We start from the raw sequence: 16,882 nt of genomic DNA on the forward strand, positions 1-16,882 counted from the left end.
CATGCGAAACTGGGTGTTTGCAGGTCCGGCACAGAACCCTGAAAATCCCCCCCCCAGTCTTTGCCCCAGAGAGCCTACAATCTACATTTGCATAGACTTCATTTTCTGGTCACAGCCACAACATTGCCCAAGCTTTGACTTTCCTCTTCTTCCTCCATCTTTTTCGCCGGGAAGCGCCTGGAACCCCCGGAGTCTCTTGCTGCTTGGAGCCCGGGGTGGCGCGCAACAGGAAGACTCCAGTCCTCATGGTTTTGAAGGGTGAGCCAATTTAAATAAGAACAGAGGAAGCTGCCTTATTACTGACCCATAAGTCTACCTAGCACATTACTGGCTTCACTGACCAACAGAAAACAGCTCTCCAGCTAGACTGGTGACTGGGAGCGGCCGCCAAGACCATATAACACTGGTCCTGAAAGACCCACATTGGCCCCCAGTACATTTCCGAGCACAATTCAAAGTGTTGGTGCTGACCTTTAAAGCCCTAAAAGGTCAGTATACCCCCATCATTCAGCCCGGACACTGAGATCCACTTCTGAGGGTCTTTTGGCAGTTCCATCACTGCAAGAAGTGAGGTTACAGGGAATGAGGCAGAGGGCCTTCTCGGTAGTGGTGCCAGGCCTGTGGAACGCCCTCCTGTCAGATGTCAAGGAAATAAACAACTATCTGACTTTTAGGAGACATCTGAAGGCAGCCCCGTTTAAAGAAGTTTTTAATGTTTGATGTTTTATTGTGTTTTATATATTCTGTTGGGAGCCACTCAGAGTGGCTGGGGAAACCCAGCCAAATGGGCGGGGTATAAATAATAAGTTATTGTTATTATTGTTGTTATTAGAGACAGGAAGTCTTTAGACCCTCTGAGGGATCAAACCTGGGACCTTCCGCATGCAAATCAGGTGCTCTCCCACTGAGCCACGGTCTTTTCTTTAAAAATAAAGCAAGCTTCTAGTCCTCATTGTTCTGACAGAAGGGCTGATTTAAACAGGAGTATAGAAAGGGACTATTGGGTCCATCTCATCTAGTGTCGTCTGCACTGACTGGCAGCTTTCCCCACTGCACCTCCTTTCATCACCCACTCACCAGGTCCGTCAGCTGGCATGGAAGGAGCAATCCTACTCTGGGAGAACTCAACCCTTGAAAGAGAGAGCAAATTTAAACTTGCACACATGTGCTGGAAAAGACTCCAAGCCAGGAGAGCCAAAGATGTCTCTGTTAGCGGGAGAGATTGACTGCCACCACAGCTGTATAGTGAGCAGCAGAGTTCGCATGATGTGCAGAGCTCTGTCCCCTCCCTCGCCCTTTCCTATATATACCTGGCGACAGTGTGAGAAACTCAGATATATAAACTGAGTGCCAAGTGGCTCCTTAAACCAGGGTTACAGTTGCCAAAACAGAATGCCTAGTTGCCATTTTGGGGGCCAGGCGGCTCTAAAGTCACATTTGTCAATAGGACTTTTTGCTTCCTGGAATTCATTTCTGATTGTGCAGATAAAATATAACAGATAGAATTCTACACAATGTGTTACTAGTGAGGTATGCACCTCCAGATGGTGCAGGTGTCAGGCGCTATCCTGGAGCCCTGGCATCTTCACTTGGTTGCAAGTTGCTGACAAGCCAGGTGCAAAATGCGCTTGGCGATTCTTGAAGCTTCAGGAGAGGCAGACATATGGACTCCAGCCCTCCCAACCGCAATAGAAACATACACCAATAACATAGAAATACCATATTATTTAAGCCGCACCTGAATATAAGCCACACCTTTAATATTGGAGGGGGGGAGAGGGAAAAAAAGGAAAAAAAATACCCAAATATAAGCCGCTCCATTCCTCACTGCTCCTGGCTGAATACTGGGGGGGGGGGGCGCCACGCTGTATTCCCGGCAGCCTTCCCCCTTCCCAGCCTGGAGGAGAGGACAAGGGACTACGTACGGGGCAGGCGGGCCCCGATTTTCAGCGCTCCTGGCGCAGTTTGCCCTGCGCTCCCGGCTGCATACTGTAAGGTCACGAATATAAGTTGCACTTCACGGTCAGAATTTGGGGGGGAAAGTGAGGCTTATATTCAGGCCAACCCGGTAATATAGAATCCCTTATCATACCTGGGGTCCCTTCCAACTCTACAATTTTATGATTCCAATAATATGCCAGTTTCTTCTTGTGTTTCTCCCCCCCCCCCCGAATTCTCCTTTGGATTGTTTTGAGGGGCACATTCCTTGTTCGACCGACAGCCTCTCCTTGCAAGACTCTATGTTGTCATTTAGTCGTGTCCGACTCTTCGTGACCCCATGGACCATAGCACGCCAGGCACTCCTGTCTTGCACTGCCTCCCGCAGTTTGGTCAAACTGCGGGACTCTATAGATTTCAGCTAGAAATCTATAGATTTCAGCTAGACTCTATAGGTTTCAGCTACTGAGAACTTCCTGCAGGAGCCCTGCAAAACCTGAGCTGCAAACCTCAAAGCAAGGACCCTGGCTCTGCTATAAATCAGGACAGGCTGTGTTGAACGTGAACCACCAGACGACACTGGTTTAAGAAAATATGATCTCCGAAGAATGCGATTATCATTGTTAAGCATCCTGATTTCTACACGCCCCAGCCTCAGGTTTGCTTTTGTAGTGCAGCCATGGGCTCCAAGGTCAGGGGTAGTAACCTGAACCCCTTCCTCTTTTGGATCTTTGGTGGCTGGGCTGGCCCACCCACTTCACCCTTTTGGGAGTCATTGCATAACACCCCTAAGCTTCCCACATCTATTTTTAAATGCTGCGTCAACTAGACCCCCTGACAGTGGCAGCTGGATAACTCACTGCAACTCTATGATGGGAGGAGGGGGGTAGCTGCAGCAGTTGACACAGCAGATTGAAGTTGATAATGAGAAACCTCAGGGCAGTTGGAAACCGCACAAAGCTTCCTCCTCGGTTACACCCAGGACTGGTGTCCTGTCGACATGCCCCCAAAAGCTCTGGGCAGTTGACATCCTAGCCCTGCTCTCTGAAAAAATGAGATTTCAGATGCCACCCAGAATCTCCCCCAATATATCACCCATAAACGAAAGAAATCGGAGTGATTTTTTTTAAAGGATTTGCATTCATTCAACTACATTCCCAAACAGGCACCAAAACTATATTAAAGGTGCTCTTTGCACGACCTTAGATCTGACCTATGCAATCAAAGTGAGGAGGAATTAAAGAACCTTTTAATGAGGGTGAAAGAGGAGAGCGCAAAATATGGTCTGAAGCTCAACATCAAATGAACTAAGATCATGGCCACTGGTCCCATCGCCTCCTGGCAAATAGAAGGGGAAGAAATGGAGGCAGTGAGAGATTTTACTTTCTTGGGCTCCTTGATCACTGCAGATGGTGACAGCAGTCACGAAATTAAAAGACGCCTGCTTCTTGGGAGAAAAGCAATGACAAACCTAGACAGCATCTTAAAAAGCAGAGACATCACCTTGCTGACAAAGGTCCGTATAGTTAAAGCTATGGTTTTCCCAGTAGTGATGTATGGAAGTGAGAGCTGGACCATAAAGAAGGCTGATCGCCGAAGAATTGATGCTTTTGAATTATGGTGCTGGAGGAGACTCTTGAGAGTCCCATGGACTGCAAGAAGATCAAACCTATCCATTCTGAAGGAAATCAGCCCTGAGTGCTCACTGGAAGGACAGATCGTGAAGCTGAGGCTCCAATACTTTGGCCACCTCATGAGAAGAGAAGAATCCTTGGAAAAGACCCTGATGTTGGGAAAGATTGAGGGCACTAGGAGAAGGGGACGACAGAGGACGAGATAGTTGGACAGTGTTCTCGAAGCTACCAACATGAGTTTGACCAAACTGCGGGAGGCAGTGGAAGACAGGAGTGCCTGGCGTGCTCTGGTCCATGGGGTCACGAAGAGTCGGACACGACTAAACAACAACATGCAATCAAAGCAGATCCTTTATGATTTGCACTCAATGCACAAACACATATAAAATGCAATTTTAAAAATGCTGGAAATGCTGCCAGAGGGGATTGAACCTGGGCCCACTGAGCTGCAACCCTTGTCATAAAATTGAGCAAGATTCCAGTCCCCATGGTTCTGAATGCAGGGCTCATGTTAAGTAGGAAGCTGCTTTTCAGTGAGTCAGAGTCTGTTGGTCCATCTAGCTCAGCATTGTCTTCTCTGGCAGGCAGTGGCGCTCCAGGGTTTCAGACTCAGGGGGTCTCTCTCAAGATGTGCCTGGAGATGCCAAGGATTGAACCTGGGACCTTCTGCATGCAAGGCAGATGCCCTGTCCCTGAGCTATGACCATGCCCCTAGCCAGCAAAATGTAAGAAAGCTTAACCACAGAAGTCTGGGCGTTTTTAGTGTATCGGAAAGGGAGAAAAATTATCCTGCAGAGGCAAGCATTCTTTAAAGCCCTCTGAATTCCACTTCCAATGGCATAACTGACTTGGCAACTCCACTGCTTAAAACATACACAGAGAGAGAGAGAGATCACACAATGGGTGACGGTGCCATCTGCAAATGCCCCTGGCAGAAAGCCTGGCATAAACGCCTCATTCAGCGAGCAGGACAATGGACAATCAGCTGCAAACAAGCATTTGCAGTGACAGGGGAAGCTTACAAAGGATTACTGGGTTCTCTCTGGACGGATGACCATTTAAAAATACAGACAGGCAATGGGAAAAGGGGCATCTCAATACAGCTCAGCTCCCAGAGCCAGTTTGCAAAGCAAGGGACAGGACCCCAAAACAAACAGCTAACAAAACAGACCTCTGAGCATATGCAAACTGCCCGCTATTCTTAGCCACCAAGCAACCAGACTACCAGCTTCTACATCTAGGATTTGGGATGAGAGGTTACAGCAGGCATCCCCAAACTTCAGCCCTCCAGACGTTTTGGACTACAATTCCCATCATCCCTGACCATTGGTCCTGTTAGCTAGGGATCATGGGAGTTGTAGGCCAAAACATCTGGAGGGCCGCAGTTGGGGATGCCTGGGTTACAGAGCATAGGTTTCAAGGCAACCTTGAGCCCCAATGTCTCTTCCCCAGTCTTAGAAACTCAGGTATATAAGCTAGGCGTCAAATGGTTCCTTAAACCAAGGTTGCAGTCGCCAAAATGGAATGTCTAGTTGCAAGTTTGGGGGCAAGAGGGCTCTTATTTTTCAAACGATGGACTGATTGTGATTGATTCTCAGTTTAAAGATCTGGCTAGTTAAGGTGACAATCTTGAGCTAGGTTAAGAACTTTGAGAATATAAAAAAAGAAAAGTCACTTGATCCAGGGGCAGACCACATATATATTAGCCAGTTCCGACCTCTTTTTCTTAATGGTGACACGGACCATTCATAACGTAGTAGGAATACTCTTCACAACTGTGAGCAGGGCATTGGGGTGGGGGAAGTGAAGGCAAGCGACAACAGTTAACTGTAGCGTCATTCACTGCTCCCGCTGCAGCTGCACAGAAAAAGCATTTTGGTTCCTGAAATTCATTCTGACTGTGCAGATAAAATAGAGCAGGTAGAATTCTACAGGACAGAGCATTAGTGTGCAAAAACAGTCAAGATCCAAGCATCCCCAGGCATGCGCCTCCAGATGGTGGAGATGTCAGGCGCCATCCTGGCTTGGTTGCAAGTGGCCAACAGCCAGGTGCAAAATGCACCTGAAGTTCCCCACTTAGATGTAAGATGGTAATCTGAGCTCCTGCAAAACGCTTTTCTAGAGCCACTGAATGTTAAATGCTTTGAAGTCCTAGGGCTGCAGGCTGCCCATCCTTGCGTTATAAAAAAAAGCAAAGTGGTGATGGAGGTAGCTAGGGGCAGTGAAGACCAGCGAGGGCTTAGTTTAGGGATGGGGAAATTGTGGTTTTCAAGGTGTTGTTAGACGCCCAACTCACTTGCCAGCACCAGCCACCCTAGTCTATAGTCAGGGATGGTGGTAGCTAGGGGCAGTAAAGGCAAGTGAGGGTCTAGTTCACGGATGGGGAACCCAATGCCCTTCAGGTGATATTGGACCCCCAGTTCCCAGCAGCCAGTCTGGTGAACAGTCACCAGGAATGACGAGACATTAAAATTGCCCACCCCTGCCTTTGGAAAGGCAGATTGGCGATGGAGGTAGCCAGAGGCAGGGAAGGCAAGCGGGGACCCTGTGGCCGTGCAGACAATGCTGGAATCTATCTCTGATAAGCCTCAGCAACCAGTTTGGTCAATGGTCAGAGGTTGGGAGGTGGAGGGCCACAGGCTGCCCATCCTTACGTTAGAAAACGGCAGAGCAGTGATGGAGGTAGCCAGCGATGGAGCATTGAAGGTAATTATTGCTGGATTTCAACTCCCAGCAGCAGCCACCCCAGCCAACTGTCAGGGATTGTGGGAGTTTTAAAGATCTCGATCTAATACCTATGTTCCTCCCACTAAAGACTCCCACTTATCCCAATTCTCAGATTTCTCTAGATATTGTTTCCTGTTACTGCATTCCCAAGTAAATATAATTCAATAAGTATTGATGAATACTTTAATGAATTTAGAGGATACTGTTATTGGTTAGTTTCTGGATGAGAATGATGAGATAAATGTATGTTTTCTTTTTTTCTCCTTTTTTCCCCCTTCTCTCTTTCCTTTTTATTCTTTCTCCTTTGTTTCTTTTGTTTCTTTTTTCCTTCTTAGGTTTTGGAATATATTCTTTCTTTTTTCTTTCTTTTCCTTTTCTTTTTATTATTATATGATTTATACGATTCTGTATATTATGATTTATATGATTTTGTATATATGAATTTGTGTTTGGTATGACTGCGATCTCCGAGTATGTATGGATTGTATTTTAATTTTCAATCTTAATAAAGTCAATTTTTAAAAAAAGAATTAAAAAGGGATTGTGGGAGTTTTAGTTTAGCAACAATCATAGGATTTGTAGAGTTGGAAGGGAACTCAGGGGTCACCTAGTCCAACCCCCCTACAATGCAGGAATCTCAGCTAAAGCATCCGTGACAGATGGCACCAAAGTCCTCACCTGCAACCTAGACCATTTCAAACCCCCGGGAGGATGTTTGGTTTGAAAGCGCCACCTCTCACAATGGCACACAAACAATGTTTGCCATTGCAGGTTAAAAGAGCTGTGAAATCTGAACTAAAGAGCGTGACTGGGTGCATGCCGTGCTGGGGAGTAAGCCCCCTTAACACAGTGGGATTTATTCAGGAGGAAAACATGCACAGGATCGTGCTCCTTCGGATGTTCGAATTTAGCAACGGAACCAACCCCAAGGCTCTGTTCTGCTCCTGAAATGCACAACCTTACACCCTAAAGGAGGTCCAACCCTGAGCATATGCAGAGTGCTGCTCTCTCACCACTGGACCTCATGCACTGGCAGCAACGGGCATGCCTTTTCCAGGCGGTTCAAAGACATGGAAAGCATGCTGGAGTCTGGAAAGCCTAAAGGGTTTTAAATATATATATACTGTATATATATATATTTGTCATTGAAACCTCTGTGCTGAAGACAGGGCTCTTGACAGCCCTCCCTCATCAGAGGAAGGGACGACAGGTCACCCTCTCCATCTCTGGCACCCACTCACGACACCAAGAAACCCCTTACTTGAGCAGGAATTTGAAGGATTGAGATTTAATCTCAACACTCGCATGCTCCGGGAAAGGATTCCCGGGCTGACCTCAAACAGCTGCTTGGGGTGGCTGAGCTGACCACAGGAGAAGCTTTGCCGCAGGACAGGAGTAAAAGAAAGTGGATAATGGGGGAAAGAAGTACCGGTACGTACCGTAAGAGGAGCCTGATGGATCCTCTAGTCCAGTGATGGCGAACCTACGACACGCGTGTCAGACATGACACGCAGAGCCCTCACTGCTGGGACGCGCCCCATCGGCCCATTCAGGCTGTTGTTGTTGTCGCCCCCCCCCCATTTGTTCTCCCGCTCCTCCTCATGCTACAGCTAAAACCCGGCTCCTTTTTTGTTGTTGTTGCTGGTAGCCAGAGATTGGTTTTTAACCCTTTCTGTGCTGTTTTTTTCTGGCGCTTTGGCAGACTATGTCGGTGCTGCGTGTTAGTTCCAGCGAAGGTATTATTCGTCATTTATTTCTGTTCTCTTTCCCCCCCCCAAAAAAAAGCGCAGCAGCTTTGGGGCATCCCCCCAAAAGCAAAGCAACCTTTGCACCCCCCCAAAAACCTCCAAAACTTTGGTCAGCAGCTCCCCCCAAAAAGCTCAACAACTGAGTTAGTCATGTAACTGATAAATAAGGGTTTTTTGGTTTGGTTTGGTTAAATAATTAGTTTTTGATTTATTAAATACAGTTATATATTACAATTATACATTTTTGTTATTTAAACTATAAATATTGCAAAATTATGGTGTTTTTTCTCGAAGTGACACACCACCCAAGTTATGCTCGGTTTTTTGGCGAATATTAACACACCAAGCTTAAAAGGTTGCCCATCACTGCTCTAGACCCATCTAGTCCAGCATCCTCTGGCCAACCACGTGCCCCAAGCAGGATTCAAACACAAGAGCAACTCTCTCCTCCTGCCGTTTCCAGTAACTGGGATTTCAGAAGCATGGCTGCCTCTGAATGTGGAGGGCAGAGGAAAACCATCGGGTATAATAGTCGTCAATAACCCCCTTTTCCATTAGGAGGGGGGAATCATAGGAGGTGTCCTGGTGCTGAGAACCACAGCTAAGAGTCCAAAGCAAAGCAGGCTCCAGTTTTCCAGGAATGATCAAACTTCCGTGGAAAAATACAGCAGGGTGATCTCCCCATTGAGCCGCAGGTGGAGGAATCGGCAGAACTGCAGGTTAACACAGGAAGCTGCGTCACACCAAACACGAAGGTGGCTATCAAAAACCATAGGCTGTAACAAGTTCCATTCCTGCTCAAAGAGCAGACCAATTGAAGTTAATGGGCATGACTAACTCAGCTCCAGTGGGCCTGTTCTAAGTAATACTTAGTTGGCTAAGAGCTGAATTTACAAGGCGTCAGGTGTGAGCAAGGCATGCTCCGTTATTCACTTAAATTTATCATTGCATGTACAGGCCACTTTTCCTCAAGGTTTCCCCCTCCCTGTTCTTAATCCTCATGGCAACCTTGTGAGGTAGGCTAGGCTGAGAGACAGTGAGCAGCCTTCAAGGTCGCCAGGTAAAGCTTCACATGGCTGAGCTGCATTTGAACTCAGGTCCTAGCCCCAACACTTGCTTTTGGCTGCCTTGCGCCCCCCTCTCCTACAGACACCCCATAGGGCTCCCAGTCATGTTAGTCTTTCATCAATGAGCCAAGTCACTTAAAGGAGCTGCACTGGCATTCCTAAGCACAGCTTCGAAGCCGCAAGCGACAAAGAGCTCTGTATAGCTCAGAACCTTGCAGACCGCTTCACCAACCAAAGACAGAGTTTTCATACCACTACTCCTCAGCAAATAATTCTGAAAGGTTTCCGAGGGGCCTTAGGGGAAGGTGGGGGGTCCAGGTTTTAAATGCAGCGCATCGGAAGCGGGTTCAAGTGGCAAACCACCACCTTTGAAACATATATCCCCAAGGATTCCATGCAGGGAGCCTCTCCCAGCCTTCTGCATGCAAGGCAGCTGCTCTGCCACTGTGCAGGGGGTTTCTCCAGACTCTGGAAATATTGGCAGCAGGGGGTGGGGTGGGGCTCCCAAATATAGGGAAATGAAAATCGGAGGCACCAATATCCGCCAAGAACAGGTGATGCTAAAGGAGGCTGTTTGCACCTAAGAAGATGGTGGAGAGACATTTTACTGGGAGGGGTGATTAGAAAGTGGGGGGGGGGGCATTGCCAGAACTAAAGGAATATGGGTGAGGATAGGCAGGTGCCAGCATGGGGGTGGGGTGGGTAATGGTGAGGGTCCGGCAGCAAAACCAATAGGGGGTTGGGGGGTGTCAAGGAAGGGACTGCTTTGAAAAGGATTTCTTGCTGGGGGGGGTGGCAGCAGATGCTGGGCTAAAGAAAGATGGGAATCGAAAATAAAGGTGCTTTTATGCAGTGGCGGGGGTCCCCTTCAGACAATGCAATTTTTTTGGGGGGGTGGAGCTATTTGGGAAGGAGAGATCCAAAAGGACCTGGAAAGTCGTGCTGGGTCCTTCTGGTGCGGCGGCGGCGGCGGCGGGGGGGGTTCCCTTTCTGAAGATCCAAAACTTTTTTGGGGGGGAGAAGATGGAAGTATAGGCGGCCTCACCCATAGACGTCGGTGCAGAGGCGGGTGCCCACCACGCAAACCACCTCGATCCGGTTCCCGAACTGCAGCCGGAGCGTCCGATCGTGCCCCATCGTGCCGGGAGGAGCCGCCTCGGTTGGTCCCACAGGTGGCCACTGAGCCCCGTCGCCTGTCGGCCGCTGCCTGCCTAAGCCCGGCCCCGCCCCTCGGTGCGGGGTGGGGAGGGAGGCTGTCAATCAAAGCCATTTGAGAGAGAGAGAGAGAGAGCAAATCGCCCAGCTCTCCATTAAAGAGAGCGAACTGTATTTTTAGCAAAGTCGAGGGGCTGTTAAGTTGGTTGCGGAGAGAGAGAAGCGCCCGGCGTGGCGCCGCCTAGAGTTCACCTGGGGCTTAGCTCTCCCACCGTGCCTCTGAGCAGGTGAAGAGCGCATTTCTTTAGCATAGCTGCCAAGTTATCCCTTTTTTACAGGGATTTTCCCTTATGCTGAATAGGCTTCCTCGCGAGAAAAGCGAAAACTTGGCAGCTATGTTCTTTAGTTGCAAAAGCATTTATATACCGCTGCGTCGTTAAAAAAAAAAAGTGCCGCAGCGGTTTGCAACATGGTTTAAAGCTTTAAACAGCAGGAACCGAAATACCATAGTTTGTTTTTAAGAAGGTGCGGGAGGTGAACAAATCCATGCAGGGAGAGAGGTTTATTTGTCAGGGATAACAGAGAAATAGATTCCTTTTTGTCCCAAAAATCTTTGCACTATTAAGTATTCTGATTGTGACATTTTACTATTTTTTTTAACATTTGTTGTGTAAACAGACTGCCCGCTTTATTGCTCCCTATCCCAGAGATCCCTGTTCTTATATTCTTTCCAGGCATGCAAAGATAAGGAATCATAGAATTGTAGAGTTGGGAGGGGCACCCAACGGTCATCTAGTCCAAACCCAAGTATAGTATAATGTAGTTCGGAACGGATCAAAAGTTCCGAAGAAAAGTTACTTAGGCCTTAAAGCATTGCTGGTATTTATTGCTTAAGTAAAAATAAAAAAAGAATATAAATAAGAAATCAAACTGTGCTTCTGGGTGAGATGTAGACAATTTAAAAAAATAGATGCCAAGGGATGAAGTCACACTTGGGCAAAGATGTGCATCTTGCTGGCCCCTGTAGATGGCATGATGCTTGGCCAAGAGGTTCTGCAGGCCCATCCCTGGCTATTAGACATTGCAGAGAAGTAGAGCCTCTGAGTTCAGATGAAGTCTACCTTGGACTGCCAAGCTCCTTGGGATGCTCAGCAAAGAGGAGGGCTGCTGCTTTCAGATGGAAACCTGGAAGATTCAGGACCGCTAAAAGGAAGTCCATCTTTAGGGAGTGGAGTGCTAAATGGAATTTGCTCCTGCAGGAGGGCAATGAAGGCCATTGACTTTGATGGCTTCAAAAGAGGATTAGACAGATTCATGGAGGAGCTATTGATAGCTATCGATGGCTGCTAGCCAGGATGGCTATGTTCTGCCTCCACGGCCGGAGGCAGCAATGCTTCTTTTGTGGTTCGAGGACCCGCCCCCCGCGATAAATAAAGACACAGTGACACATGGTATAAGGGTTAATGGGTAGAATAAGGCCACAACTTTGTTGGTTAAAGCAAGTGAGAGGTATTGGCTTAGGCATTGGACTCGCTAGCAAGCGTGACTCCACCCCGCTCGGCGGGGGGGCATATCAGGTTAACACCCCAAGGGAGGAGCCTGTTGATGCAAATACAACTGAAAGCTCACCCTGGTGCCACCGGGGTCGTGCCATGGCGCTAGCCACCAGCAGGGCGTAGGACGGGATCCACGACCGCCGGATCCCTTAAGGGGATACCCCTATAAGAGGAGGGTTGGATGATGGCCACAACCAGTCCTCGAACACACCAGACAACTCCATATTCCAATGCCTACCGCCAAATACCGAAGAAGTTGTGACAAATTGCCACGAGGTAGGCGAAAAAACCAAGAGGCCGGTGCCAATTAGCCAATTGGATAAAAAACTCCTACCAGGACCCTTTGGGCAACCAAAGGCGACCAACCGAAGTCCATAGCAAGGTCAAAGCGAACATCCTAACTAAGGGAAGACCTAAAGGGCGGGTGGGTGGGAGATCCGAAGAGGTGCAGGGGCGAAAAGGGGCGATCTGGAGCCTGCCGCGTTTTTTTAAAGACCTGGTAGCCCCGCCCCCCAGCTGGCCCTATTGGCCAGCCCTGAGCGCGGCAGGTAAAGGTGGAGCAGGGGGCCGGGCCCGCCCACAAATTCCCCCCTCTCTGAAGAGGAGGGATCTTCTCCTAACTAAAATGAAACCGAATCATAGAGTCACCTAGTCCAGCTCCCCACAAAGCAAGCATCACAAAGGGTGGGGGAAGAGGCAAGACAAGCCAGCTGGAAAATTCAATGAAAAAAGGAGGGAGCCCACCTAGAGTCTTTTAAGGTTGCTGTGTGGCCAGATATGCTTTAATTAAGATATGCAACTGAGGGTGGGCCTTTGCAAGTGGAGCGGGTGACAGGGTGGATTGCAGGAGAGAAATTCAGAGCTGGTGCCAGGGGATTTGGGGGAGAATAGCGCATGCCACCGCTCAGCTGGGTATTGATCCACCTTGTCAACATTCTGGTGCAATGAGTGTCCCCACTGGCAAGCCACAAATGTCACCATTAACTGTGCTAAATTGACAGCTGCCCTGAATAGAAATGTTTTGTCCCTGTCCCACCACCACCCAGTCTCCCCACCTCCCAAGTCTGTCCGTGGAGATTTGCAGGGTAACAAGATCAGGCTAGCAGGTAAACTGAGATCAGCAGCTTCCTCTGATGTGGGGCAGAATTTTCCCCCAAATTTCCCACCAGTTCTAGTGTTATAAGAGAGGGAGAAAACCTATTATTTATGCACTTTCTCCATGCCAGGAATAATTTTATAAACTTTTTGGTCATGCTGTCTCTTACTCGCCTTTTCTCTAGACTCAAAAATCCCAAATGCTGCAACCTTTCCAATCTTGAATTGGGTCCAGTTGCAGCGCCTTCGAGATCTGTGTTGGGTGATTCCATTTCACTATCCACCCCTGGGAACTGCATTCCCTCCCAGGTGTAGTTCCCTGGCTAGCTTCAACGGAAGCCCCACACTGAGTGCATTGCAGTAATCTAACCACAATTGTTTGGAAGTTGATTTGGGAAATTGAACGAGAAGGCCAGTGAGAGTGACACCTCTCACTGTGAGCAGTACATGTGAAAAGGATCTAGGAGTCTTGGTAGACCACAAACTTGACATGAGTCAGCAGTGTGATGCAGCAGCTAAAAAAGCCAATGCAATTCTGGGCTGCATCAATAGGAGTATAGCATCTAGATCAAGGGAAGTAATAGTACCACTGTATTCTGCTCTGGTCAGACCTCACCTGGAGTACTGTGTCCAGTTCTGGGCACCACAGTCCAAGAAGGATACTGACAAGCCGGAACGTGTCCAGAGGAGGGCAACCAAAATGGTCAAAGGCCTGGAAACGATGCCTTATGAGGAACGGCTTAGGGAGCTGGGTATGTTTAGCCTGGAGAAGAGAAGGTTAAGGGGTGATGTGATAGCCATGTTCAAATATATGAAAGGATGTCATATGGAGGAGGGAGAAAGGTTGTTTTCTGCTGCTCCAGAGAAGCGGACACGGAGCAATGGATTCAAACTACAAGAAAGAAGATTCCACCTGAACATTAGGAAGAACTTCCTGACAGTAAGAGCTGTTCGGCAGTGGAATTTGCTACCAAGGAGTGTGGTGGAGTCTCCTTCTTTGGAGGTCTTTAAGCAGAGGCTTGACAGGCATATGTCAAGAATGCTTTGATGGTGTTTCCTGCTTGGCAGGGGGTTGGACTGGATGGCCCTTGTGGTCTCTTCCAACACTATGATTCTATGAGAGAAGACAAACTCCTCTGGGAAATACCGGTAGCTGCCCCCAGGGGACAGTTTTTCTCTACAATTTGGGGGAATTTGGGGTGTACTCCTGGAGTGCCCACTCATTGCAGATTTGTAGTTTTAGCTTCAGTTAATTTATTTTTATTTTCATCATTTCTATTTGATTTTACAAATATAAAATTATAGTAATCCAAATGTATATTCATATATAGAGATTACTCTGAATATCAACACTTGGGTCCTATTGTCAACATTTAGAACTGCATATTACAGTCATACCTCGGTTTAAGTACGCTTCAGTTTGAGTACTTTCAGTTTAAGTACTCCGCAGACCCATCTGGAACGGATTAATCCACTTTCCATTACTTTCAATGGGAAAGTTCACTTCAGGTTAAGTACGCTTCAGGTTAAGTACAGACTTCTGGAACCAATTGTGTACTTAAACCGAGGTACCACTGTATTCCATAGTCTATATTTTGTATCACTCCATATTGTCCATAATAATTGTTTCATTACAAGTGAGATTCAAATCCTGCTAATGTTTTCATCTGCTTGCAGTGGTCTCCTAAATACTGTAAGTCATAAATTTTTCCCATTCTTTTTTAAAGTTTTTGTCCTCTTGGTTCCTGAGCTTTCCAGTCAACTTTGCCATTTCGGCGCAGTCCATCAGCTTAGTTTGCTATTCGTCTCTGGTGGGGACTCTTTCTTCTTTCCACAGTTTTAGTTTTAGTTTAAATGCACTTGCTCTTTTTATGCTTTTGACCACCTCAGAAGGTGGTGGACTCTCCTTCATTGGAGATTTCTAAACAGAACCTGGATGGCCATCTGTCAGAAATTCTTTAGCTGCGATCCCTGCACTGCAAGGGGGTTGTTGGGCTAGAGCAGGACAGTCTCGAGCAGGTCGCGCGCCCTGGTGCTGAGGGGCGGAGATCGCTCTGGTTCCCCCACCCTCGCAGGGTGCAGCATGGTTTCTGTGTGGCTTTGCCGCGCAGCGGCCTGCCTACCAGCCCGGCGCACCACACCACCGGAGGTCTACCTAGAGCCGGCCCTGAGCTAGAGGACTTTTGGGGGTCCTTTTCAACTCTACGATTATATGAACCTTAACTGTTTTTAACCATCTTTTGTGTGCATTGCCTTCAGCCGGTTGTTGGAAAGGCGATGAATAAATCAAGGACGAGGAAGTGTCAAGAAAGCTTGTTTGTTTCAAGATGTACAAAGCTGCATTCAGAAGGCTTGTTTTCATTTTGCAAAGTGCAGATTCCCGTGGGTTGAAACAAACAAGACTGTTTATCTCTTCTAAGTGCTCCATTGTGGGGGTTTTTGCTGGTGCCAAAAAGGACTCAGGTTACCTCCTGCCGGGATTTGGAGGATCAAGCACCAGAATTTATAGGGACTTTGACTGTTCCTCTGAAGAGCTCATGGGGACAAGGGCTCCTAGGGACACTTCCAAGGGAAACACATTTGGGCTTCCAGAAGTCAGAGTCCCTGCGTGGCCCCCAGCACAGCTTTGGGTAGATTGCAAAGTTCTTAGACCAGGGCTTGTTTATCTGAGGCGGGTTTCACTCTGAGAGCTGCTTAGGGTTTCACTCTGAGAGCTGGCTGCCTCTGGGCATATGCAGAGTGTGTTTTCCTTCGCGAGTTGCAGCTACATCAATGGATGGGTTTCTGGGTCTTTTGGGACATTGTCCTGAAGTTTAGGACTAAAATTATGTTTCAGATGGAGACTTTCCTGTGGATTTCCTGCACAATATTGCTTTTTGATTCCCTTGAAAAAGAAATGTTTCATAGAAATCCTAGTGTTGTAGAGTTGGAAGGGACCATGAGGGTCATCTAGTCAAACCCCCTGCAATGCAGGGATATTTAAGTGATACAATCGTCACATATGTACCATACTTTTAAAAACACTCTTATCTACCACTTTGGGCTTCCACCAAATAATTCTGGGAACCATAGTTTGCTAAAGGTGCTGAGAGTTGCTAGGAGACCCCTAACAAACTATAGTTCCCAGGATTCTTTGGGGGAAGCCTCAAACAATGGTGTTGATTGTCTGGTGGCTTTTGTTATGCTACATGCAGTGGATAGGAATTTCTGTCTTCTTGTGGTATCATGATCAGAAACCTACTCTCCTCTCCTGCAACTGCTCTATTTACCTTCTAACCTGATAAAGAGCTCTGGAGAATTCGAAAGCTTGCACAGCATTTCATGAAATTTCGGCTGATCCAATAAAGTCCTTGCCCTAATACAGATAGTAGAATCTTTAAAATGTGACTTTTAGGAAAGCCTAGTTTTGTTTTATTTTTATAATTTTTTTCTGTTTGTTTATCTTCACTTACAGATCTTTTTTTTTGCTTGCACCTTAAGGGCTAACAACTTACCTCCCTTTTTGCAGCAAGAGGCTGAGACCACACCCTGATCCCTACCTACCCACAACGCTTTGTGATTTCTAAACTTTGAAACATCGCACTCTGTGTTTCAATAAAAGCCAGAGCACTGCAAACCCAAGGGAAAGTTCCGAGGGTGGGTGGGGAATTTTGGAGGCCCCTTGAGCTCTCTTGGAAATGGATCCAGGCTTTTCTAAATAAATAAATGGAATAGCATTGATGCTCAGTGAAGAACCTTAAAATAGAACAAGCACCTCAGCACCTTACTGCCTGTCAACGCCTCTGGCAGGGCTCACAAATCTTTTGTCCTGAAAAGGGTCATATGGCTTATTATTCCATAGATGGCTCCCTCTGTGGGGATTCATAGTACAGACCTCTGAGCATGTGCAGTTTTGCAATTGAAATTCACTCACATCATTGCACCATCACGACTGCAGGAGTGGAGCAGGATGGCTGTGAGAT

The 16,882-nt window shown here is 47.5% G+C and overlaps 1 protein-coding gene across 2 annotated transcripts in view; it reads right to left on the minus strand.

Moving 5' to 3' along the window:
• LOC118087427 (protein-arginine deiminase type-2) overlaps positions 1–10,295 on the minus strand; it is a 54,158-nt gene extending 43,863 nt beyond the window's left edge. For both annotated transcript variants that reach the window (XM_088670965.1, XM_035120053.3), the window contains exon 1: positions 10,160–10,295. In XM_088670965.1, coding sequence (XP_088527091.1) covers positions 10,160–10,251 — 92 coding nt within the window. In that variant the 5' untranslated portion in view covers positions 10,252–10,295. The remainder of the gene's footprint in view (positions 1–10,159) is intronic.
• Between the last annotated feature and the right edge of the window lie 6,587 nt (positions 10,296–16,882).

Source organism: Zootoca vivipara, chromosome 6, assembly GCF_965207765.1.
Source record: "Zootoca vivipara chromosome 6, rZooViv2.hap1.1, whole genome shotgun sequence".
NCBI classification, from domain to species: Eukaryota; Metazoa; Chordata; class Lepidosauria; order Squamata; family Lacertidae; genus Zootoca; species Zootoca vivipara.